Genomic DNA, 27418 nt, shown 5'->3' on the forward strand with positions numbered 1-27418 from the left:
CTGGCGTTGGTGCAGTCGTTGTACAAAGTTTCGAAGTCTTTCCTGGTGATGAGCTTGCAGCGGTTCACGCCGGGCTGGATGGCGCCCAGCCCCCGCAGGATGCGGACCTGTTCCACCGTACACACCACGGGCGATATATCCAGCCGCTTCAGCTTGGTGTAGACCGTGTGCAGCCCCCCCACCAGGTGCTTGAGGAAGAGATCAAAGACCTGCGGCAGGCAGATCAGCTCCTGCCCCTCCACCAGGAAAGAAGCCACCTTCACCCCGTGCAGATCAACCATCTTACACTCGTTGCTGCCACCCCCTCCGCCGCCTCCCGTGCCCGCACCGCCGCCGCTGGAAGCCAGGAAACTGTTGACCAGGCTGTTGGTGAGCCGGGGGGACTCGGAGGGGCTGGAGGAATAGAGGGGGTCTGCCCGGAACAAGCCCCCCGGCCCCCCCACGCTGCCGCCGCTGCTGGCGCTGCTGGAAGTGGCCGAGATGACGGGAGGCGCGGAGGAGACAGCCATGGTCACTCTCTGCGGCGGCTCAGCCCCGCGCTCCCTGCCACGCTCACTCTCCCCAACTGTTTGCAAGACGACCCAAAACAGAGTCTCCCACTCGCTCGCTCGCTCGCGCACGCAGCAGCCGCTCGCTCCGAGCCCTCCCCACCTCCACCCGGGGCGCGGGAGGGGGGGAGAAGAGTGACAGCCCCCTCCAGCCAATGCGCCTGGCCCTCGGCAAGCGTGGCCCCGGCTAGTGGCTGCTTGCGGAGGGGAGCTGGGGCTGCTGCCGCTGGAGGAGGAGGCGGCTGCTGGTGTTGCTGCTGCTGGGGAGGGGGAGTGGCGTGGAGCCCTGCCTCCACCTCTTGCCCGCCCCCGCCGCTTCCTCTGACCAAAGTGACCGTCTGCAGCAGCCTTTTCACTTCTCGCCACCATAGGGTTGTCACCTGTCCAGGTTTGCCCAGGACCGGCCCTTCTTTGCAGTTAGCAGTAGCTGTCCGGGGAGGTCTGCCAGGGTGCTCAGCGTACACTGCCGGCTGCCCAGTTCTGTGGGCTCAGGACCATCCTGCGGGCTCCGTTTGTTCGGGGGGTTTTTGTACTTCAGAGGCGGCAACCTTAGCACACGGGGGCATGTGTTCCCCCTCGCACTGTCCTCCCCTTTCTCCTCTCCGAGTTTGCAGTGGGCTGATGGACCCCCTGCTCTCTCTGCCTGCCCACTAAATCCCCCCCCCCGCGCCCTTTGTGGTTCACTGCTCCCATCTAGCACAGACCCCTCCCCCTTGCAGTAAGCTGCCCCCCTTTTCTCACATGCCCCCCTTCCCTTTGTGAGTCATGTGGCCCTAGGGTGACCAGACATAGGATATTAGGAGCTTTGTCTTATATGTACAATTATACCATCACCCACCCACCCCCAGAAAAAAAAGTGGCCTGATTTTTCACACTTGCTATTTGGTCACCCTATGTGGCCCCTCCCATCTTACATGGCCCCCTCTGTGATTCCCTCTCTCCCACAGTTTGTTGCTAGGCAGGCCATTTGTCCATTTTAAGCGGAACAGTCTTGTTTTTCTCAGGTTTGTCCCTGTCCAGCAGTAATATAAAACCAGACATGGTTTTGACCAGTATCATTGTGGGCGCATGGAGGATGCCATTTTGCAGAGGGCGCTGCTCCGCTCCCAACAGCTTGACTTCACATGTACACCAGAGTGGGCGGGATGGGTGCTTTGCAAAATGGCGTCCTCCATGTGAGTACCCTGGCAGGGGGCAGAATAGTGGGGGCGGGCCACACTATTCCAGAAGTCCCATATTCCGTGGATGCATGAGTGGCCACCCTTTTTGTTGCCTACCTCTCTTGCCATGCCCGCCCGTCCCCTTTACTGTTTGTTGCCTCCTGCCTCTACCTCGTCTGTCCTCTCTCCTTGCTGTTTGTTGCTGCCTGCCTCCCTTCACCTGGCCCCCCTTTTCTTGTGCACCTGCATATTCTTCATGCTTGCAATTCCCCTCTTTTGTTCGATCCCCCATTCGCTGCATTCTCACCCACACTTATATATGCCCACCTAAACTCCCAGTGCAGCCAGAGTAACCTCCCACACTGCTTGTTGTAGTCCCCCCCATCCTTTAGGTTTGCCTGCACCCTCCACCTCCTCCCCCATGCAGCCTAGTGCAGAGGAGCGGTTAGCTTCCATTCTCTCCCCAACCACCCTTTCATTATTTACATGTCCGGCTCTGGTGGCTGTTCCCATGACCTGTCCTCAATGGTGGCCCTCAATCTGGGCCAGGGGATTGAGGGAGGGTTTCCTGGCCAACATTGTTGCCCCACCTCAGCTTTCTGTCCCATCCACCACCACAGCGGATCACCAATACCTCTGCCAACACCACTGGTGTGGCAGCAGAAGGCACAGGAAGGGACTCTTCTGCCAAAAGCACCACCATCAATGAAGCCTCCTCAGTCAGCAAGAAGAGCAGGGCAAGAGCCTGGCACAGAAGGTTCCTTCTGCAGCAGCAGCTGCTACTGCCATCCTCCTGCTGTCCCTTCCACCAGCTCTAAAGGCTGCAGCCCAGGTGGCTGCAGACCCACCTGCTGTGGCCCATCCAACCATCACTACTGCCACTGCTTCCTCCTTTTCTATTTACAGTGGCTGGGGAACCTTCCCCACCTTGACCAGGAGGCAAAGTGTCTGCAACCTCCTGGTAGCCACCTCCTCCCACAGTGAAACCTAGGTGCAGGTGTTGGTGTGGGTGGTGAGACACAACCGAGATCCCAATCTCATTCCTGACCCTTTCTCTCCCACTTCAAATGTTGCTGCTACCTCTGGACTTGTGAGTGCTCTTGTTGGCTTGTGCTGATGACATAGAGTCATAGGACTGGAAGGGACCTCAAGAGGTCTTCTAGTCCTGTGTCGTGCACTCCTGGCAGGAATAAGTATTATCTAGATCATCCCTGACAGGTGTTTGTCTAACCTGCTCTTAAAAAATCTTCCGTGATGGAGATACCACAACTTCCCTAGGCAACTTATTCCAGTGCTTAACTATCCGGACAGTAAGGAAGTTTTCCCTACTGTCCAACCTAAACCATCCTTCCTGCTCCTCATGATCCAGGACCAGGGTACGTGGCATGAGTGGAGGCAAGAGCTCTGTCCAATGAACCTCCCAAGCAGAAACTTCAAAGAGAAAGTGCAGAGCTACAATTCTTTTGCAAACTTAACACCATCAATTTGGGCTTGAATAGGGACTGGGAGTGGCTGGCTCACTACAAAAGCAATTTTCCCTCTATTAGTATCGACACCTCCTCCTCAATTATTGGAAGTGGATCACACCCACCCTGTCTGAATTGACCTTCAATATTGGTTCTCCACTTGTAAGGTAACTCCCTTCTCTTCATGTGCCAATATATATTTATGCCTGTATCTGTAATTTTTACTCCATGCATCTGAAGAAGTGAGTTTTTTACCCACGAAAGCTTATGCCCAAATAAATATGTAAGTCTTTAAGATGCTTACTTGTTGTTTTTCTCCCAAGCAGAGGTGCTGACTTTCTAATGTGCCAGGGGATGCTCGACCTGCCCCCGCTCTGCCCCAGGCCCTGTCCCCACTCCACCTTTTCCCCCCAAACCCCAACCCCACTCTGCCTCTTCCCATCCCTGCTTCGCCCCGCCCTCACTCCATCTCTTATCCCAAGCCCACACCCCCACCTCACCTCTTCCTGCCCCACACCCCATTCCACCCCCTCCCCCAAGCTGCCCAGACCTTGCTCCCAGACCCCAGCACCTCCTGCATGCCACAGAACAGCTGATCACGGTCGGGGGAGGCACTGGGGAGAAAGGGGTAGCTGGTTGCTGGTGTATGCTAAGCAGGGCTGGAGCACCCCCGGAGTTGGCACCTATGCTCCCAAGTACCGGGACCTTTTTTTTCCTGTGGAGGGCAGGGAGCCCCGGTAGGTCAGCATGTATCTCCACCATAGTCCAACGGCCCACTGCGGATCTCAGCTGGCAGCTCCTCCATGGAATCATGAGCATGGATATGTATCCTCTCTTCCAGCAGTGGCCAATGCCAGGTGCTTCAGAAGGAACGAACAATTATCAAGTGACCCATGCCCCATCAGCCACTCCCAGCTTCTGGTTGAGCATGAGGTTGCCTCCCTGACCATCTTAACTAATATCCATTGATGGATCTGTCCTCCATGAATTTATCTAATTCTTTTTCTAAACCAATTATAGTTTTAATCTTCACAACATCTCCTAGCAATGAGTTCCACAGGTTGACTGTGCATTTTGTGAAGAAGTGCTTCTTTTTGTTTGTTTTAAACTCTCTGCCTATTAATTTCATTGGTTAATCCCTGGTTCTTCTGTTATGAGAAGGAATAAATAACAGTTCCTTATTCACTTTCTCCACACAGTCATCATTTTATTGCCCTCTATCATATGCCCCCTTAGTTGTTTCTTTTCCAAGCTGAAAAGTCCCAGTCTTTTTAATCTCTCCTCGTATGGAAGCTGTTCCACACCCTTAATTGTTTTGTTGCCCTTCTCTGCCATTTTCCAATTCTCATATATTTTTTTTGAGATGGGGCAACCAAACTGTACTCAGTATTCAAGGTGTGGGCATACCGTGGATTTATATAGTGGCATTTTGATACTTACTGTCTTATTATCTATCCCTTTCCCAATGGTTCCTAAAATTCTGTTACCTTTTTTGACTACTGCTGTACATTGCGCTGATTTTTCAGAGAACTATCCACAGTGACTCCAAGCTCTCTTTCTAGAGTGGTATCAGCTAATTTAGATCCCATCATTTTGTATGTAGAGTTGGGATAATGTTTTCCCATATGCATTACTTTGCATTTATCAACATTGAATTTCTTCTGCCATTTTGTCGCCCAGTCGCCCAGTTTTAGGAGATCCCCTTGGAATTCTTCACAGTCTGCTTTGGACTTAACTATCTTGAGAAATTTTGTATCATCTGCGAACTTTGCCACCTTACTGTTTACCCCTTTTTTCCAACTCATTTATGAATATGTTGAACAGCACTGGTCTCAGAACAGATCCCTGGGGGACACCACTATTTACCTCTCTCCGTTGTGTAAACTGACCGTTTATTCCTACTCTTTATTTCCTGTCTTTTAACTAGTTACTGATCCATGAGAGGACCTTCCTTCTTATCCCATGACTGCTTACTTTGCTGAAGAGCCTTTGGAGAGGGATCTTGTGAAAGTCCAAGTACATGATATTCACTGGATCACCCTTGTCCACATGTTTGTTGACCTCCTCAAAGAATTCTAATAGATTGGTGAGGCATGATTTCCCTTCACAAAAGCTGTGTTGACTTTTCTGCAAAAAATCATGTTCACCTTTGTGTCTGATAATTCTGTTCTTTACTATAGTTTCAACCAATTTGCCTGGTACCAAAGTTAGGCTTACTGGCCTGTAACTGGATCGCCTCTGGTACCCTTTGTGTGGCAAGAGGGGGACTTTGGCACAATCTGCATAGAGTGAGTCAGGCTGCAGCCCCTTTTCCAGCTTCTCCAGAACTTCCTGTTGACGTTCTGGCTGCACTTTTCCCTGTGCCTCCTTGTATATGCATACCCCATCTATGGCCCCACAAAGTCACGAGACCTCATCAACTTTCTCCTGATGCTGGCCAAGATGGCCATCCACAAGTTCAGGAGGAGGAAGCTTGATGATGTCGGGAAGATAGTGCTCTGTGACTGTGGGGCCTGTTTCTGACCCCTTGTCACTTCACGCATCCAGTCAGAGTTCCTCTGGGTAATGTCTACTGGCTCTTTGGACTTCTTTGAGGACCAGTAGATGTTGTCCAAAGTTCTCTGCTCAGTGTCCCCATCTGGATCCCTTGTTGTAGCCCTATGACCTTCACTTTGTTGTCCCCCAAACTGAGTTGTGGCAGTGCTCAGCAGTTCATCCATCTTGGCTGAGGGGACAGGCCTTTAGTTTTGCCCCAGGATACTAGTACCCACAATAGATTGGATAGTGGAGCTGGGCGAGTCCATCTCTGGCCATAATATCTGAGTTTCAAGTGCTCTGCCTATGAACAGAAGTTGACATTAGAGCAGTCCAAAGAGAGAGAGACAGACGGACACACACATACACATGCACTGGGTGCCCAGCAAACAGCTCTCAGACTAGTTAGGATAGAATTAGTTTATCCATGCAGATGATCAGAAAAGTCTACTGGACTTATTCTTCCCTCTGACTCAGGATAGTAAGGACTCTTGCTAAAAAAACAGATATTCTTTCACTTTTTTTGTGCTATGGTGAGAAAAATTGTGAACCTATATTCACCCATTTTCAGGGGAATTTCCCCATTCAGTAGCACTTCATCAGCTCGTGATAACATTAGCAAAATAAATAAATGAGATTGGAAAAGGAACTGGGCAGTAGGCAGAGAGGGCAGGTTCAAACTGGGAGGTAGATCTGAAGGGCAGCCCACTGTTAACAGTCTCCCACTTCTCCCTCTCCCTGCTCCCGACCTCCACCTCTTTATCCAAAAGGTGACTGCAGCACTTGCAATCATCTGACACTCTCTTGAGTCCTAAAAACATCTATGACCCTGCAAAAGGCAGAAAGAAATAGGAGATCTCCAAAAAGAAGAAGGACAAGCCTTTCCATGGCTAAATAATAATCGGGGTTTTCATTATGTTACTAGAGGAACAATCAATATGTAGTTTTTCATTTTTGTAAATAGACAGCTAAGATAATGACTGTTTACTGCAAATGATCTAGGACTACTGCAGAGCAAAATCCTCCAGAAATTGGAGCTGCATTATATTAGCAGTGTGAGAGCGGACTGAGAAAGAAGTGAAATTTGGTGATCATTAAGATGTTAAACACCTTAAATTTTCAGGAGAGCTTCTATATAATTGGCCACTCTTTCCAGCAGCAACTGAAGCATCAACAGCACCTTAGCCAGAAGGAGGTCTAGCTGGTATCCTATTGACTTTCCATGCCCCCATGAGAATGGAGCACCCCCCCCCAGGGACACTGTGTACCACGTGGCCCCAGGCTCACTTACATGAGCTCATGGAAAGTAAAACTAATTGAGAATGACTCCTCCAGCAGCAACTGCACTAAAAGAAGGGAAAAGAAGAGATCCAGCCAAGGACTCCTGCCTACTCAACCTGGACCTGATCAGATGGCACCCTCTGTAGTACCAAGCTCCATGTGATTCCTGTCTCCCTGCCATGAGAACTCAAGGGCATGCGAAGCAGAAACCCATAGGGAAGGCCCAGCCCTAGAGGTCAGAGATAGTCCGCTAGCAGCAGCAACCACAGCAGCAACAGCAAGGAAGTAGAAACCTTCACAGCCACCTGCACATGGGGAATATCATCTTACTGACTTTTGCAGTTCAGAGGCTGAATTTTATTTTTAGTGTTCTAATTCACTGTTTGCTCTTGATCACCTCCTATAGCCTCCTCATTGTCCCTGTGTTTCCAGCCTCATTCCCCCTGTCCTCCATTAGTCATCGTCCTTCCCTCCTCTCTTTTCATCTCCACTTCATTGTCACTCTTCCCCTTCGACTTCCACTTAGACTTTCTCACTCCATTGATGCTGTTATCTCTCCCCTTCTGCCTTTCCCACTTATCCAAATCAATTCAGTTATATATTACAAAAATCACCACCAAAAAAAACCATATAAACATTTAAAAATAAAGTGAAACTAACGTGGCATTTTCCAAACATCCCCTTGATTACTCTCCTTGTATGCTGCATCCCTTTCTCCCACCCTTTGTCAGCTTGACTATTTAGGCCCAATCCTGCAAAGATTTATGCATATGCTTAACTTTACACACTGTGAGTAATCCCACTGAAAACGATGAGACAATAAAAAATGTGCATAAGTTTTTCCAAGATCAGAACCTTAGATTGGCAGTTCTTTGGGGCAGAGACTGTCACTTCCTATGTATTTATGTACAATGCCTAATGCAATGTGGCCCTGTATTCAGCTGGGGCTAGGTACTATCATAATACAAATAATATGAAAAGTCCCTCAAACAGAAAATATATCTGGGTAATTTATTGGACATAATTGCTAACAGAAGATTTAATAAATCAGATTTAAAGGTTTCTCATTGTTTTTCTCCTTTACTCCCTTTAAAGACATTTTGCTTTGAGATTAATGAGATAATCAAATTCCACTCAGGATTTTTTTTTTTCTTTTTGACTTTAATGTCTTCCACAAACTAAACATATTTCTAAATAAGGCTGAGTTTTTGCAAGGCCAGAGGAAGCCTTGCGCATCAACACCCTGCAAGTTGGAGTGGCATGAAGCAATATAAAATCATAAAGACTGTAGTAAAAACAGTACCCTTGAAAGGTGACTATCCATGGAGAAAAGAACTGCACTTAGACTAAGAAAATGCTCAAGGTTTGAGAATTAATACCATGCAGCAGCCCAGCTCAACTAAGCGTATAAGAGTCAACTATATCAGTAGATATTATTTCCTTGTAATTTTACCCAAGATAAGACAAAGATGCTAAATCCAAAAAATCATACTGCAATATCTTGTCAGTTGTAAAGTATCCTGCATTTGTCAGCTGGTTTGATTGACTGGGGTCCAAATGTGTAATATGAATGTGTACAAACTATTTACTCTCCATATACAGTAGTAATTAGCCTTTTAGAATGATTATTTTTAATCCAATATTCAATATTTTTGTCCATTTCAGCCCTGAGGGCAAAATATTCCATTTTTCTTGACATTAACAGCCAGTGAAATGTTGGTGCAGTTTTAATTACATATAAAAATTGACCACCAGGTGTTGGACTGCAAAACATCAAGCAAAGGGGCTTGCTTGTGTTTTTTATGGTATGTAGCCTGCTGGAGTAAAAGCAGGGACAAGTTCTTCACAAATGCCAGAGGAGAGAGAGCAGAGCCCTGGTCAGTTTCAAGCCCCAGTAGAGAGGGCTAATCCACAGCTCCCTGTAAATTACCTATTACCAGTAGGCATTATTGTGACCACTGGCTCATCCTATAGAGAAGATGCTGACTGACATAAATTAACAAGGAGGGGGTAACGATAAAAACATTAGCAGCCTTTTAAAGAAAACAGTAGGGAAGTTTCATTAACAATAATAATACCTAGTTCTTATATGCCACGTTTCACCCAAGTAGATCTCAAAGTGCATTACAAAAGAGGTAAGAATCATTATCCTTATTTTAGACATGGGAAACTGAGGTATGGGGCAGTGAAGTGACTTGCCCAAGGTCACAAAGAAAAAGAATTTTTTTGCTAAATGACAGGAAAATTCAGTAGTGATGTATGTGGTACAATTAACTGTATTTCAATTTGCCAGTGGCCAAGTATGGGGAAAGATACTAAATGGAGTGACTCAAGAAAAGTTGTAATGTAGGAGATTAAAATGATGCAGGATTAATTCTATGAATAACATATTCTATAAACTCTATCATGACACAGCATGTCTGATGCCAGTAGTATACAGGAATAAAAGTTCATATCAGCTTAGTGAAGGACATAAGTACACATGAGATGGAGTTCACATCAAATATGAGTAATGAACATAACACTAGGTTTGTGAGTGATGAGGTACATGTGGGCCCAGAATAAAGAATGAAGGGATAGTTGAAAATTGCATATTCTACTCAGTTTCAGCTATCTGAGACACCACTTTTTCTCCATTCTTTCCAATTTGAGGAGCGCTTAGTGCAATGCTGATGTTCTCCTTTCTGACATTAACAAAAGTCCATGGAAGTCAGTGGAAATATTCCCACTGACTTGACTAGGCTTTGGGTCAGGCCCTTAGTAAATGAGCAATTCATATCACTAATTTTATGAACACAAGCTGGGACAGGAAGGGAAAAAAATAATTATGAAATAATTTTTCCAAAATTAGTCTAAAATTTAGTTCCTTAATTTGTATTAGAACATGTATTATGATTATATTAACAAATGTAGGCTACTGGCACGTGAGAAACAAGATACTGAAATTATCATTTTTACTGCCCAGATTTTGTAGATCACTAATACTGGAGGTTTGAATTCAATTTATTTTTGATGTTTCAGGAATTTTTATTGAAGCATGGATTAAAATTTCTCACCTAAACAGCAAGATTTTTTTTTAAAACAATGAAACTAAATGTCTGAGTACCAATAGAAAAATGATCCCTTCTCTTGTGTAATTAAATGCATTGTATTAATGTGTGCATAATGCAAAATCAATAAATAATGAATTACCACTGATTGTAATTGAATGTTTTCATAATTTTATTGTCAGCCATGATAAATAATCAGTACATTTATACTGCATTAAATTAATTAGTGTGTCATTTCTATTACATACATCAGCAGTGAAGTAATGCAGTGACATCTGTTTCTAATGTTTTAAAGATGTTGTATCCCTTATTAAGTAAAAGAAAGAGTTATTAGAGATGTTTCCAGTGATTGTCAGTTATACTGGGGTATTCGAGGGGATCTAATAAAGGAACTTACCCTCCTAGAATTTTAACCCAATAATGGTTGTGAATAACAAAGGTTAGAGTCAATTTGCTTCTTTGGACATTTAAAGAAAAGAGTGGAATTTTCTACTCTTTTTACAGAGAATAAGACTGAGCCCTGACACCTTCTTTTTAGCTAAATTCCATCAATATAATCAGGGAAGATTCAGTAGAACACAAAATAGTAGACACTGAAATAGGAGTCTACCATCTATATGTGTTTTTTCTGCCTCAGGCCCCAGTGATCTCTATATGGACACAAGGGCCTGCCCCACATGAAGCTCATTGGAGGATCAGGGCTTTGGCAGTCAGATGGTTATGTAAAAAGAAAACAAGGTAATTTTAATGTACTCGGAATATTTTACAAAACCCAAAACTTAGACAGAAGAAAGCTTTACATTTTAGTCTGGCTACAGTACATTTCTTACTGAGGGCACCATCCTGCAACCACTTAAGCAATATGTAGTTTAGTTTAAATGAGTGGTATGTTGATTTTAATGAGACTTCTCATGTGAGTTAAGTTATGCTACTGTAGACGTGTTTGCTGGATCAGGCCCTTAAACTTTAAAAGTAAGCGGTATTCATACAGTGCTGTGTAATTCCTCATGCTGAAGTGTATTTGTTACTGTCCATCAATGTGCACTTCCCATTGAAGTCAGTTTGTGTACAGCTTCTGAAAGAACAGCATCACAGGATCTGACATTCTTAAGATAAGCATTTCTGAACCTCTGGTTGGCGCTCTTCATCTTGGTGTAAAATTACATGATTTGTGACACGGCCAATTGTAGGTTCTGATGTGATACACTGTAATCTAGTGTTTATGCTCTCTGATTCTTAATTTGTTAACTCAGTCAAATGTATTTTAAAATTAAATATTTTATTATTACTTCATAGAAGTATTTCCCCCTTCTTATAACAGTATTCAAGCAAAATCAAAACAATTTTACAATCTTTTATATTATAGATTCATAGATTCATAGATATTTAGGCCAGAAGGGACCATTATGATCATCTAGTCTGACCTCCTGCACAATGCAGGCCACAGAATTTCACCCACCACTCCTAAAAAAGACCTCACACCTATATCTGTGCTATTGAAGTCCTCAAATTGTAGTTTGAAGACCTCAAGGAGCAGAGAATCCTCCAGCAAGTGACCCGTGCCCCATGCTACAGAGGAAGGCGAAAAACCTCCAGGGCCTTCCAATCTACCCTGGAGGAAAATTCCTTCCCGACCCCAAATATGGCGATCAGCTAAACCCTGAGCATATGGGCAAGATTCATCAGCCAGATACTACAGAAAATTCTTTCCCGGGTAACTTGGATCTTACCCCATCTAAAAACCCATCACAGGCCATTGGGCCTATTTACCATGAACATTTAATTACCAAAACCATGTTATCCCATCATACCATCTCCTCCATAAACTTATCGAGTTTAATCTTAAAGCAAGATAGATCTTTTGCCCCCACTACTTCCCTCGGAAGGCTATTCCAAAACTTCACTCCTCTGATGGTTAGAAACCTTCGTCTAATTTCTAATCTAAATTTCCTAGTGGCCAGTTTATATCCATTTGTTCTTGTGTCCACATTGGTACTGAGTTTAAATAATTCCTCTCCCTCTCTGATATTTACCCCTCTGATATATTTATAGAGAGCAATCATATCTCCCCTCAACCTTCTTTTAGTTAGGCTAAACAAGCCAAGCTCCCTGAGTCTCCTTTCATAAGACAAGTTTTCCATTCCTCGGATCATCCCAGTAGCCCTTCTCTGTACCTGTTCCAGTTTGAATTCATCCTTCTTAAACATGGGAGACCAGAACTGCACACAGTATTCCAGGTGAGGTCTCACCAGTGCCTTATATAACGGTACTAAAACCTCCTTATCCCTACTGGAAATACCTCTCCTGATGCATCCCAAGATGACATTAGCTTTTTTCACAGCCATATCACATTGGCAGCTCATAGTCATCCTATGATCAACCAATACTCCAAGGTCCTTTTCCTCCTCCGTTACTTCTAGTTGATGTGTCCCTAGCTTATAACTAAATTTCTTGTTATTAATCCCTAAATGCATGACCTTACACTTCTCACTATTAAATTTCATCCTATTCCTATTACTCCAGTTTACAAGGTCATCCAGATCCTCCTGTAGGGTATCCCTGTCCTTCTCTAAATTAGCAATACCTCCCAGCTTTGTATCATCTGCAAACTTTATTAGCACACTCCCACTTTTTGTGCCCAGGTCAGTAATAAAAAGATTAAATAAAATTGGTCCCAAAACTGATCCTTGAGGAACTCCACTGGTAACCTCCCTCCAACTTGACAGTTCACCTTTCAGTAGGACCCGTTGTAGTCTCCCCTTTAACCAATTCCCTATCCACCTTTCAATTTTCCTATTGATGCTCATCTTATCCAATTTAACTAATAATTCCCCATGTGGCACAGTATCAAACGCCTTACTAAAATCTAAGTAAATTAGATCCACTGCGTTTCCTTTATCTAAAAAATCTGTTACTCTCTCAAAGAAGGAGATCAGGTTGGTTTGGCACGATCTACCTTTTGTAAAACCATGTTGTATTTTGTCCCATTTACCATTGACTTCAATGTCCTTAACTACCTTCTCCTTCAAAATTTTTTCCAAGACCTTGCATACTACAGATGTCAAACTAACAGGCCTATAATTACTTGGATCACTTTTTTTCCCTTTCTTAAAAATAGGAACTATGTTAGCAATTCTCCAATCATACGGTACAACCCCTGAGTTTACAGATTCATTAAAAATTCTTGCTAATGGGCTTGCAATTTCTTGTGCCAATTCTTTTAATATTCTTGGATGAAGATTATCTGGGCCCCCCGATTTAGTCCCATTAAGCTGTTTGAGTTTCGCTTCTACCTCAGATATGGTGATGTCTACCTCCATATCCTCATTCCCATTTATCATGCTACCATTATCCCTAAGATCCTCTTTAGTCTTATTAAAGACTGAGGCAAAGTATTTGTTTAGATATTGGGCCATGCCTAGATTATCCTTGACCTCCACTCCATCCTCAGTTTTTAGCGGTCCCACTTCTTCTTTCTTTGTTTTCTTCCTATTTATATGACTATAGAACCTTTTACTATTGGTTTTAATTCCCTTTGCAAGGTCCAACTCTACTTGACTTTTAGCCTGTCTTACTTTATCCCTACATATTCTGACCTCAATAAGGTAGCTTTCCTTACTGATCCCTCCCTTCTTCCACTCCCTATATGCTTTCTGCTTTTTCTTAATTACCTCTCTAAGATGCTTGCTCATCCAGCTTGGTCTACAACTCCTGCCTATGAATTTTTTCCCCTTTCTTGGGATGCAGGCTTCCGATAGCTTCTGCAGCTTTAATTTAAAATAATCCCAGGCCTCCTCTACCTTTAAACCCATAAATTCTTCAGTCCAATCCACTTCCCTAACTAATTTCCTTAATTTTTGAAAGTCAGCCCTTTTGAAATCAAAAACCCTAGTTGCAGATTTATTTTTGTTAATCCTTCCATTCAGTTTGAACTGAATTAGCTCATGATCACTTGAGCCAAGATTATCCCCTACAACCATTTCCTCTATGAGGTCCTCATTACTCACCAAGACCAAATCTAAAATGGCATCCCCTCTAGTCGGTTCAGCAACTACTTGCTGAAGGAATCCATCAGCTATCGCATCTAGGAAAATCTGAGCCCTATTATTATTACTAGCACTCGTCCTCCAGTCTATATCTGGGAAGTTAAAGTCTCCCATAATCACACAGTTTCCATTAGTATTTACTTTATTAAAAACATTAAAAAGGGCTCTATCCATATCCAAATTAGATCCCGGTGGTCTATAGCACACCCCAATCACTATCCCAGGGGAGGCTCTAATAGTTTTCTTCCCCAATTTAATTGTTGCCCAGACAGACTCAGTCATATCCATTTCATCGCTTCTTATTTCTTTACATTCTATCTCATCATTGATATACAGTGCTACTCCACCACCTTTACCTTTATTTCGGTCTTTCCTAAACAGCACATACCCTTCAATACCTGTAGCCCAGTCATGACTACTATTCCACCAGGTCTCTGTTATACCTATAATATCTGGTTTCACTTCCTGCACCAGTAACTCTAGTTCCTCCATTTTATTACCTAGGCTCCTTGCATTAGTGTACAAACATCTTAATTTTTGCTGTTTGGCCTCACTCACATTCTGTACCCTATTAGGCACGGTTATTTTACTACCAGTATAACCTATTAGACTTGTATCTACACTGCCCTTCCTCCTACCTACAGCTGTATCCACTCTTACTTCATTTTCTTTCCACTCTATGCTAAATTCTGGCGTGGAGATTACCTGGACATCTCCCAACCATCTCCCCCAAATTCCTAGTTTAAAGCTCTCTTAATCAGTTGTGCCAGCCTCCATCCTAGAAGTCTATTTCCTTCCCTACTCAGATGAAGTCCATCCCGAGAGAACTGTCCTCTATCCATATTAGGTTTTCTTAGTTCCAGACAAATTACCTCACTTGTCAATAGGAAGTTCCAAAATTCCCTTTTTAATTAAAATAATTGAGCCAAATTCTGGAGTCCTTTCTCAAGAAAACTGACTTCTGTATGCTGTACTCCTTATTGAAGTCAATAGGAAGACTTCAATCGGAATTTTCCCTGAATAAGACCTTCAGGATTTAGACATTCACCATAAGAACTTTGTAAAAAAACAACAACAAAAAAACAAATGAATGACCCAAAGCCATTATCTACAAAGGCCATATCTGCTCTTCATGGTAATTAAAGCTTTTATGGGACTTATAAGAGCAGAGTTTTACTCTTATGCATTTAGCCAAAATTTCCTCTCTCTCTCTGGTGATGTGAAATGTGTTGTGCCTCAGCTGGCTGTCATCTTCCACCCCAGAGGTATCTGCACTTCAGTTGTATAAGAAAATTTGTATAGAACTTTAATATATTTCACAATGAAAAGTGTTGCATAAATACAAGTGATGTTATTGTTAATTAAATGAACCATCATTGCTAAAGAATCAACTCAGAATCTGTCACATTAAACATATGATTCACCACTTTAATCTTTGGCCCAATTTTGCATTCCACTGGGGATCTGCAGTGGTAAAAATTGCAAAGTCAGGATCCTATTAAAATCATCAATAAGGATGAAATCATTACGATATAATCTTTCTCGAACGCATTTTTCTTAGTGGAGATAGGCTAGTGGTACTAGACGTATCAAAGTTAACACACATTTAAATCTCTACACTGTGTAATCATGTATATCTACTCACATTTTTAAATACAGATAAGTTAATATCCATGAGATTATAAACTGAACTCCTCTCTCTGTTTGCCAGGCAGCCAAATACAGCAAAAGTTTCCCCTGCACTGACTGTTGCAGTATCTCTAGCCCTGACCTGAAGGCACCACCATCTAGTGGGATGAGAAGGTATTTCATTTTTCTTCTTTGTAGATTTTTGCATTTTTGAAACAGACTTTTTAAACTATCTAGAGCAACAACAAAAATAATCTTTTTTGGGGTCAAATATCTTCTGTAGACCCTTCATAAATTTTCATATCCTGTGTTGTGAGTGCAAAGTATTTTATGACAAGAAAATATAAGAGATGTGATAATAAATTTCCATAAGAAGAAACTGATAATGAGAAAAGAAGTTCTACATAAACAGATTCTCGTATAAATGTAATGAATGTATCAAATTTAACATTTCATTGAATCTATTTTTATGAAATATAATTGTCAAAATAATTAATATTTTAGGAGTGGTAAACTTGAGATCAGTTTTAAAACCAATATATGTCTACAATACCAATGATACCTATTTGTAGAGTTATATAGAGCCATTAAACATACAGTATTTTAACTATACTCTAACCATTAAGTCACATCAAATGCAAACTTTAAAGTTCTGAATGGAAGAATACATTTTTCCTTAGGCTTTAAAAGTGTCCATTTACTGTACTTGACTATATTGATATATTGGATTGAGTTACATGATTATATTTCTTTTTATTGACTTACCAATTATTGTCAAAGATAGCAATTATTTTTGTGTTGTTTCAAGAGTATGCATGCATATGCAGCTGTTATCCTAAGATGCCTCCTTGCATATTCAGCTCCACTGATTTTGTCTCAGCATTGCACAATGGATTTACATCATTCATAGATACATAAAGACAGTTGTGCATTGACACTAGAATAAATGTTAAGATTTTGTTTAAATATTTGAAAATTCCTCCCATATTTAATTAAATTTAGTATGTCTAATAAATATAACAAATAATTAAGAGTTAGATGTCCAATAATGCTGAAAATATTTTGAAATATTTAACAACCTACATGATGGTAATTTTGCCACTGACTTCTGTGGGAGCTGGACCAGACATCAGTGTTAAGTACTACTATCCTCAACTTATGTACAGAAATGCGACTGATATAATTTGGCATCAATGGGTGTTCTGCATTTTAGATCAATGCCAGGATATGCCGGTTAGACTTATATTGTATATCTTCTAAGAGCCATATTGCTACTTTAAGACACATTCAGAACTCCATATTGAAATCAATATGGAGCACTGCATAAAAATTAATGTCAGTAGATGGTCCTAAGAGTCTCAAAGTGGTGCCTGCTATTTTGCCTTTCTGATCTCTAAAATACATGGCTGAGAAGCTGCACATTAGAGACATAGCCCAATGTGTAGTTTAACATATTTACACAGGTTTACAGGAAGATACCTATTGCATTTGCACTCCAGAAGGGACCATATGTTTTGCCTCTTGCTTACTGAGAAGAACAGAGAAATCCAAAGACTGCCATGGAGGACTAGCCAGGAAGTGAATAACAGTGATCTGCAGGACTTTGAGCTCCCAGACTTGTATTCAGCTATGCAAAGGGCTTCTTTCTCAGTGATCCCACCTATCCCTTCAACAACCCTAGCTGTATGGGTAGTTTGAAAGCTGTATTACATTGTCTGCTGGCTCCTGGTTGTGCACTGTAACAGCTCTGAAGATAAATGTGAGAAAATGCAGTTGGACTTACTGTGTTAAGCAACATTAACTATATGTTTATGTGCACCAGTTCTTGGCAGGGAGTGGAGAGAAAAGCATGCCACTTAAGGGTTCATTCTCACTCACACCAGTTTTACACAGGCGTAACTCCATTGGGCCTGATGCCAGCATAAATCGGGACTAAGTCAACTGAAGCCGATGGAGTTACACAAGTATAGAGTGAGATCAGATCAAACCCTTACTGTAACTTTGGTTGCTGATGCACCCACAATTTTGGTCTGGACAGTTAATCTCAATGACTTTTTAAAAACAGAGTCAAAAACAGCTACATTGAAAAGGAACAGCATTATGCATTCCTTCTCCTCTACTCCATACCAAGATTAATGTGAAGAACACACTACACACAGGTCATTTTTCTATATCCTATAAAGACATGCAATGCCTGATTCTGATTTTATATTGGTTTTACATTAATGTAACTCTGCTGACTTCACTGAAATTACTCTTGATTTACACTCATGTAAGTGAGATCAGTATCAGGCCCAGAGTTAAAAGCACAGGTTAAATTATTTGTAATACATGACAATTACTGTTGAAATTATTTCTTTCCTTCAGTTTGTCTCTGTAAAAATGATCATTAACCACCTATGATGTGGAGGTCCTTCTCTACTGTGTGATGTGGCCATGGATATGCTATAGGATGTAAATATTTTTGCAGAAATACATCAAGGTCATGTAAACATATTTCTCAGCAATACACAAGGCTTGGCTTCAAAGTGATGTGAAAAAATAGTCTATATAAAGATCATGTTACTCAGGTTTTATTAGGAATTTCCACTAACATACATAGGACTTTTACTAAAAAAGGGAGTTATTTCAACAAAAAGAGACTTAGGCACCCAAATGACAGAAAGCATTAACCGTTTCTTTCTAAATTAAAAGTAAATCTTGAGATTCCTCGAGTACTTTATTTGTAAGGACTCTTTTTAATTCATATAGCCAAGGATTGTCAGTGGATTCATGGGGGAGGGAAGAGGGAAATAAAAAGAATGTGAGAAATTCTGAGGCTATAATGATTGCATTTTTCAGCCTCAAATGCAAGAGTACTGAGATGATATTTTTCTAAACCAAGTGGTGAGATGTCTAAAGATAAGGGACTAGATTCTCCAGTTTCTGTACTGTAACTAGTCAATACCACTACTCCTCATTTAAAATTGTATTAATTTAGAAAATAATTTGGCTATAATGTGCCACACTATAGCTAGTCCTTATGTGGCCATGAAATGGAGACCGAAGGAGTAAGAAGTCTCCCCACTCTCTAAGCCTATCTCAGGGTTGCTCTGAAGTACAGCCCTGAGCTTGGGGAAGAAGAGGGATTGCTACCATTTGTGGGAACAATGTGCTGAAAAGGGGGCAGGGAGGGATAATGATTTGGGGGAGCTATGGCTCTATCCCCCACTGGCAACAGTATATTGCAGCCCTTAAAAGATCTCACAGATTGCTCCCCACTACCCAACCAAGGAGCTCTGAAAGCTTTTTGCCTTTCTGTTCAGAGCTCTGTGTCCAAACTGCGGAGTGTACATAAGTGGCACACTGAAAACAGAGAAGAATGGAATGTGATACATGTTATAATAACATTCATTATAGTATTTCTTTTAAATGCAAAATAAAGGATTGTTAATATTGATTGGCAATTAGCTTTTCATGATATTATTTCAGAATTATAGAATATTGCATTCAAACAGACCTCCTGATATCTTTTTAATGAAGGATGCATATACATTTTTTCATTATATTAAGTATGCTGTGACAAGATCTGTCATCATTTTATATCTTGTAGTTTTTGAATTCAGTCCTGTTCATAGTTTCATGTAGGCCATCGGATTTAAAGAACTTTTTCAGAAAATGTAAATGTGAGCGATAATTTTAAATACACATAGACATTTAAGCTGGGAAGTCCCTTATATTTTAGATATTGTTTAATATCAGTCAAATAAAAAATATGAGAAAGTAAAACAATTAGGAGTTAAACTTAAAAACAATGTTAATTTTACCCTAAAGTGGTATAGCAAGAACAAGCTTCAACATTAATATTCTGGGCTAGTAGTTTAATAATTACAGTTAATTAAAAAAGAAGTCTGTATTACCAAATTTAGTCTAAATGGAAAAAATAAGGCTTGCTTCAGCCGGAGTGTAAACAAAAAAGGTAAATATTCCATCAGGCAAAGTATAAAAGCAAAAGTTAAACCTTCCTATAACTCATCAGGCTCCAGTACAAAGATGGAGAGTTCCCTGCAACTCTCCCATTTCCCTCTCCTGATCTTTCCCTCTTGCCAATTTAGATCACTTTTCCTCTGCAGAATCAGCTGTAGACTGTAGACATGTGAGCAGCATTTCCCTTCAGGAACCTTTGCTGTTTAATAACTAGGTTATCTGTGGGACTGCAAGCAACAGTTGTCCTCTGCAGCCACAATAATGGCTGAGGGAGCCCCTGATAGCCTGGAGCACATTTTTAACCCTGGGTTACCCAGTCCTTCTGGAAGGTCCCTCTACGTGTCATAGTACACATCCATTAACAGAAGATGAATTAACGTAAATTTAAAAAATCATATTTCCAGTCAAGATTGAGAAAATAAACATGCATCTGTGGAATTTAAGCCTGCCAAATTACTATTCTGTATCTCCTACTCAAGGGAAAGTATGCGCTCTTGAAATTAATCTCCTCTATACTATCATATGAGGATTGCATTCAATCCCATTGTCTTTCTTTAACCATCTTGCTATTTATTCCTGCAAACACTTATGCATATGCTTGACTTTATGCTTCTGAGGAAAGTTAAACATGTTCATAAGTGTTTCCAGGACTGAGGCCTAAACTTGAAAGAATAAATAAATGACTAGAGCTGATTCTCAATTGCACTTGGCAGTCCTTCACACAAGTGCAAAGTAGATGTAAAATGCTACGATTCTGATTTATACAAGTGTAAAGGTCTACTTATATGCAAGGTTGTGGAGAATCAGACCCCTAATCTTTTGCTTTGCAATAGGGAGCTAATTTGAAAGAACTAATTCTCATTTATTTTGAAACACCCTATATGAATTAACATTAAAGACCAATTTATGAGACACCTAAGACCTGATTTTCAGAGGTGGTGAGCATCCACGACTCCAATTAATTTCATTAAGTTCATTAAGGAGCTGCAGCTGCATGTTGGTGTGATGTTTTACTTATAGACAGTGTGTTCTTTCCATAACAACTTCAAAGATTTTAGGGAAATACAATGTTGGTTTTAAATCATTATGGAAGAGTCATCAATGAAAGTAACATTTTTGTTAACGACCTTGCAATAAAAAGTGGCATAGGCAGTGCATGAGTCTTCCATTTGGGGAAGCTAATAAGCTAGTGCCGGAAGTTCCCTAGAAGTGTGGGGAGCTCCACCAGCACGTGGACCGTGGCACCGTCCCCCCTTGGCCTCTTCCCTCTCCCACCCCCAAGGCCCTGCCCACCTGCCACTCACTCTTCTTTGCCTCTTCCCCCGAGCTCCCCCCCCCACCTGCCACTCGCTCCTCTCTGCCTCTTCCCCCTGAGGCCCCACCACCTACCGCTTGCTCCTCTCTGCCCCCTCCCCCAACGTCTTCCCACCCACCACTCACTCCTCTCTGCCCCCATCCCAGAACAGGAGGGGGGAGAGACAGGGGACCAAAGGGCCATCAAGAGGAGTGATGGTGGGCAGGGAGACCTCAAGGGAAGAGATGGAGCAGGGGCGGGAAGAGGTGGAGCAGGGGCGGGAAGAGGCGGAGTGAGGGTGGGGCCATGGTCCGAGTACCAGTGGCCCCTCCCACTTCTATGGAACTTTGCTTCCTGGTGGTCCAAAGGCGGTGGTGGGTCAGTGCACCTCCAGAGGGGTGACCCGCGCCACATCTGCAGGATTTCCCCCCTGTATAGCCATACTTTTTTCAGGAGGCTTAGCCTCCCTTAACTTCTTATATGCACCACCCATGGGAGTGTGTTAATAAAATTTGTGGATGGCACAAAGTTGGGAGGTATTGCCAATACAGAGGAGGACCAGAATATCACACAAGAAGATCTGGATGATCTTGAAAACGGGAGTTATAGAAATGGGATGAAATTTAATAGTGCAAAGCACAAGGTTATTTACTTAGTGACTAACGATAAGAATGTCTGCTAGAAGCTAGGGACTTATCAGTTGGAAGTGACAGAGGAGAAGACAGACCTAGGTGTATTAGTTGATCACAGGATGACTATGAACCACCAATGTGATGTGGCCATGAAAAAAAAGCTAAATGCAATCCTAGGATGCATCAAGTGAGGTATTCCCAGTAGAGTGTTGGGAATGGAAGTGTTAGTACTATTATACAAGGCACTGATGAGACCTCATCTGGAATACTGTGTGTAATTCTGGCCTCCCATGTTTAAGAAAGATTAATTCAAACTGGAACAGGTACAGAGAAGGGTTTCGAGGATGATCAGAGAAATGAAAAACCTAACTTTGGTGAGGAGACTCAAAGAGTTTGTCTGTTAAGCCTAACCAAAAGAAGAATGATTGGAGATATGATTGCTCTCTATAGATACATCAGAGGTATAAATACCAGGGAGGGAGAGGAGTTATTTAAGTTAAGTGCCAATGTTAATTTAAGAACAAATGGATATAAACTGGTCATCAATAAGTTTAGGCTTGAAATTAGACGAAGTTTTCTAACCATCAGAGGAGTGACATTCTGGAACAGCCTTCCTAGGGTAGTAGTGGAGGCAAAAAACCTAACTAGCTTCAAGACTGAGCTTGATAAGTTTATGGGGGGTATATTATGATGAGACTGCCTACAATGGTATATTGCTAATTGTGATGGGGTTGGGACTCACCACAGCAGCACCTCCTGCTGTTGACTCCGGGAAGTAGCTCAGTTCATGCAGAGTGCCCTCTGCCGGTGGTGTCCTGTCCATCTCTCGCCCTAGATTGGTGTCTCGACCCACGTTGCTCCCAGCATCCTCTTCAGGACATTGACCTCCGGCAGTGCCCACTGCTCCGGTCTCACCCCCTTCTAGGGATTTGGCGTTATCAGCAGTCCTTCTCTTCGCCCCAGCCACAATGGCCAACCACACCCCAAAGTCTAACCCCTATTGGCAGGGGTCTGGTGCAGTCCATGATGGCCACTCCTAATGGCCAGGTGGAAGTGCAAGAGGGAAGGGGGAGACCCAGGCCCACCCTCTACTCTGGGTCCCGACCCAGGGACCCTTTGGCAGCAGCCTTCCTGCCGGCCCTCCTTCTCTCCCTTTGTCTGTCTCTCTCCCTGGGCCTTTTCCCCTTTGCACCGGCTAGGGGCTTTTTCTCAGGGTCCGCAGCCCAGCAGGTACCGGGCAGGAGTTCCCTTCTGCTCCCCCGGCCCGCACTGCGCGAGTCTGCTCACACCTTCAGCCTCTGAAGGCCTGGAAGAGACTGCCTGCTTCCTTCCTGGGCAGCCTTTATTGGCTGGCTGTAATACTCACCCTGATTGGCTCTCTAACAGGCCCTCCCTGATTGGCTGCCGCCTTGCACAGCCGCTCTGGCCTGCTGTAGCCCAATACGGCATGGGGGTGGGGCACCGCCCCACCACACTGATCTGCTACTGCGAGTGGAAAATATCTCCAATGGCCAGTGATGGGACACTAGATGGGGAGGGCTCTGAGTAACTACAGAGAATTCTTTCCCAGGTGTCTGGCTGCTGGGACTTGTCCACATGCTCAGGATCTAATTGACCACCATATTTGGGGTCAGGAAGGAATTGTCCCCTGGCTCAGATTGACAGAGACCCTAGGGGTTTTTCACCTTCCTCTGCAGCATGTGGCATGTGTCACTTGCAGGTTTAAGCTAGTGTAAATGGTGGATTCTCTGTAACCTGAAGTCTTTAAATCATGATTTGAGGACTTCAGTAACTCAGCCAGAAGTTTATGGGTCTATTACAGGAGTCGATGGGTGAGGTTGTGTGGCCTGCAATGTGCAGGAGGTCAAACTAGATGATCATGATAGTCCCTCCTGGTCTTAAAGTCTATGAGTCTGAGTCTATAAATACAAAGTAGAACAAAATTTGTGTTTATATTTATTGTTGGTGATATAGGATCTATGATGTATGTAACTATTCATTTCCATACTTTAATATGTTTGGATTTTGTAAGCTGTGAGAACTAAGTACATTTGCACTTAGCAACCTCAACTAGTTTTTATACAAAATTTTATCAAAATTTTTTTTGATTCAATATATTCGTTATGAAGTAATAGCCCAATATTCCTATAACACAGATACTTAATACAAGACAGTTCCCTATTGGGGCCCTTACTGCTATTGCACACTAGACCAAGGATTAAATATTGACTCCATAAATATAGTTATTCCAACATTTTCAAAGGTGGCCACTGATTTTAGGTGCCTCCATTTTTACATGCCTTAACTGCTGGGTATGTTGGGCCTGTTTCACAAGTCCTGATTTCCTGCAACTCTAACTAAAATAGGAGATTATACTTTATTCTGCCTTAACCTGAATGAAGCAAAGTCTATATTGGTCCTGCTGCTGATCTGTATCAGACTTGAGTCATTGTTAAAAGCATCTTTCTGTTTTGCCACAAAGACTGGGCTCAGGGTGGAACCCTACTATTCTGAACCTCTTTATGCAGTGCATATGGAGCTGCTGTCACATAATATCAGTTTTATCCATACAAGATGGTTATTTTTTACTGACAAAAATGCAAAAAATGTACTCAATATGAAACATCTCTTCTTGTCTTTATTTTATTTGCAAAGGGCTTTTTTTCTTCTAAATGCCTGTATGCTGAAAAAATGACAATAGCTTCCATGAAAAGTTCAGAGGCTGAAGAAAGCAAATAAAAAAACTGAAGCACTGGAGCACAAAACAGAAAAGAATTACAGTGACATGTGAAATATGTTAAAATTCTTCTTTGAATCAGTCATTTAGACATACAAAGATAATGATGATGATTATGATGACAATAATTATAATCAGCTAAAATTTAAATTCATCCATTTTCTTCTATACAAATACAAATTATATTTCTTTTGTCTAATCTGAATGTGACCATTTTAAGCAGTTATTCTTGCAAACCCTCCTCTAATAATCTGCTTCAATACTAAGAACTACAGCTATTCTTTCAAAGTGAAAGCCCCTTCCTGGCTTTTAACTTATGTGAAAGAGAGGATATATCAACTAAGTGGTGTTACTGTTTGTACTTTCATCTTTAAAAATGTGAAACACTCTGGCCCCCACCTTCCCCTCTGTTTTCACAAGTGAAGAGGATTGCCTGTGCCTGCTAATATAGACTGAGTGGGTGCAAAAGTGGCTTCTAACAGCGTGTTCCTATCATTCTCTTTTATGGGGGCTCTGTGTGTCTCCCTAAATAAGATGGAAGGGTTTAAAGGGACCATAGGTCTCTGCCAATTTCTCCCTCTCTAAATATAGACCTAGCAGAGTCTGCAGTAATTTGCTTTGGTTGGGGCAAGGGTGGTTCTAAAGGCAACCAAATTTTGGGGAATAGTTAGCAGAACAGCTCCTGAAGGAATAGACACAGCTGGGAACCACTGAGAGGCGTATGAAACTGGGGATATGTTGCATTTAGGATGTCAAAACTTCACCTTCTTCTAGGGGAGGGCAAACTCCAAATAAATACCAAACTCCACACCCCACACCAATAGAAGAATTACAAGAAGATGTTATGTGTATAGGGGGAAGATGGCCCTGAATTAGTGCTATATATTACAATTCAGTATGCAGCTGAAGTCCTAACTTAGGCAAAATGGGAATTTTATATATGGTCTACAGATTTGACCCATTATTGTTTATTTACTTTATTCATTATCATTCTATCTGTGGAATATACAGACTAGAGAACACCATAGTATTATGGCAATGGTTCATTTGAATTGAGATTTCAAATTCTGTAATTTTTCAATTGTGTCTATCCCACAACACAGATTAAATTACAAACTTTTACAAAAAATGTAATCCATTTTAAAATAACCAATAATTCCAGTGCATAAATTGCTTATGGCATGGGCATTCCCTTTCTAACCAGATAAAACGCAACAAAAGTTTAATAAACTACAGGGTACATGTCTCAATTTTCTGCATGAGAGAGAAGCTGTCACTATAAATGAGGTGTATTGTACTGGTATGGCTTGGATTAATGAAAAATAGGTGGTAGGTCTACTCATTCTGGAGCTTCTAATAATGTCCATTTCATTTCCTCAAAAGTCACCACTCCACATACTTTGGTGTCAGTTCACAATTTCTGAAAGTTGAAATAAGGGCACACTCTAGGTCTACATGTGTCAAGCTGAAGATAATTCCCTTCAACCTTCTACAAAAAGTAGAATGATTCCTTTTTTAAAAAAAGAATGAAATACCATTGCTACTCTGGCCCTAAAATCCTAAAGGCGAACTCCTCTAAACCATGCACAAAACGTTGCTATTTTATTTTCATCTTTAAGGTGCAGTGTTGTAAAGGAAACACTTAATGATGAGTAGATTTTCCTTGTAAGGCTTCAGTGTATTTATTTGTTGAAAACAAGAGGTAGAATGGACATGTCCCTGTTTTCTGCAAACAAGGCAAGATGACAACAGAGTCTTATGTCTTCCTTTTTAGCTGTGGCCCCATTGATACTACCAATTTTCCCAGAGTCACCTTCTGTCTGGTGATAAACCCATTTATATATGTCCTTTTTGCTCAAAGGCAAAACACAATAGGAGTGACTGCCAGCTCCCTTGCAGGCCATGTCTACACTAGGAAACTTTAAAAAGAAATTCTCATTGTGCTAGCTGTAAAGTCCAGACTCATTCTCTCCCCTCACCACAGACATCTGATGAGAGCACTAAAAGACAATGCATTCAGACTAAGGTAGCTTTAACTCACATATCCAGTTTGTCAAAGCTTTAAAAAAAATAAAATAATATTTTTAACTTGCTCTAGTGCTAGCTTTTCTCTGTTTTCTACTTTTGCTGCTTCTAATTTAGACATTAGACTTTATACCAGTGTTAGCTTCTTGAAAGTACTCAGAGATTGTTTAACCTGTAAATTGGGTTCTCATCATTATTCATTCTTACTTTGCAGGTTTCTGTTGCTGATGGCTTCATGTGTGAGTCCCTGGTGAGTTTAAGATAAGTGTGTCTTCACAAGGATCTGAGCTTGCAAGAACTCATTTCATCTGATGCCTTTATAGCCTTTTGTTTATGGTTTCTCTGCTGAAGTCCAGGTTAAAATACTGCATATGAGAGACATCAATTCACTCAGCTTTATGGACCACCTTAAACCCTTTTAATTATATGATGATATTTATGATGAGATTCCTAAAGGAGCTTTCTCAGTTTCAAGAACTTTAAAGATTAACAAATTTTCTTTTTCCAGTTTACTTTCCTTTTCAGCCATGAATAATGTATGATAGTTGTCTGTTGTAATAAAATACTTCAGATTCCTATACTTACTCATTTTCTTCAGATGAAAGATGCAGTCTTCTAATCTGAGTATATCTGTGTGTTTGCTATGCCATATTATCCATTTTCTGGACAAAGCACACCTTTTTGCAATATTTATATAGATACATAATTTTAAATACACATATGCAATCAAATACTGTAAAGCCTCTTATATCATGTGTAAAACAATAAACATTTGAAACCTTATTTTAATTCATTTTTATCCATTAGGCAGAAAAGACCAGGATACTCTATTTGCTTGGTTTTTTTTAAAGACATGATAGCACTGAAAGTCTACTCCCATTTAAGTCACTGGCAAAAATTCTATTGACTTTAAAGGTGCAGGACTAGGCCTTAATGGCTAAAGAATCACTACTGGTGAGTTGACAAGAAGTTGGAAACAGTAGAATATAGAGAAATCCAATGAATAAAAATACCATTAACAGATACTAATAACATAATAGATCTGTCCT

General features: G+C 41.7%; 1 protein-coding gene and 1 long non-coding RNA gene across 6 annotated transcripts in view; one reads left to right on the forward strand and one right to left on the reverse strand.

The window, feature by feature from the left end:
• Positions 1–764, reverse strand: part of DACH2 (dachshund family transcription factor 2) — a 465751-nt gene extending 464987 nt beyond the window's left edge. For 2 of the 4 annotated variants that reach the window (XM_048864443.2, XM_048864441.2), the window contains exon 1: positions 1–764. In XM_048864443.2, the coding sequence (XP_048720400.1) occupies positions 1–509 (509 nt within the window). In that variant the 5' untranslated portion in view covers positions 510–764. The other 2 variants (XM_048864445.2, XM_048864442.2) reach the window with 2 other exon arrangements.
• The window catches only part of LOC125642726 (uncharacterized), a 27751-nt gene continuing 584 nt past the window's right edge, over positions 252–27418 (forward strand). Inside the window, exons 1-3 of one of the 2 annotated variants that reach the window (XR_007358489.2) lie at positions 252–369; positions 15798–15889; positions 26584–26619. This is a non-coding gene — a long non-coding RNA (uncharacterized LOC125642726). Of the gene's footprint in view, positions 370–10687; positions 10779–15797; positions 15890–26583; positions 26620–27418 lie in introns of those variants that run through there. The other variant, XR_012669971.1, reaches the window with a different exon arrangement.

The sequence above is a fragment of the Caretta caretta genome, chromosome 9 (genome assembly GCF_965140235.1).
Source record: "Caretta caretta isolate rCarCar2 chromosome 9, rCarCar1.hap1, whole genome shotgun sequence".
NCBI lineage: Eukaryota > Metazoa > Chordata > Testudines > Cheloniidae > Caretta > Caretta caretta.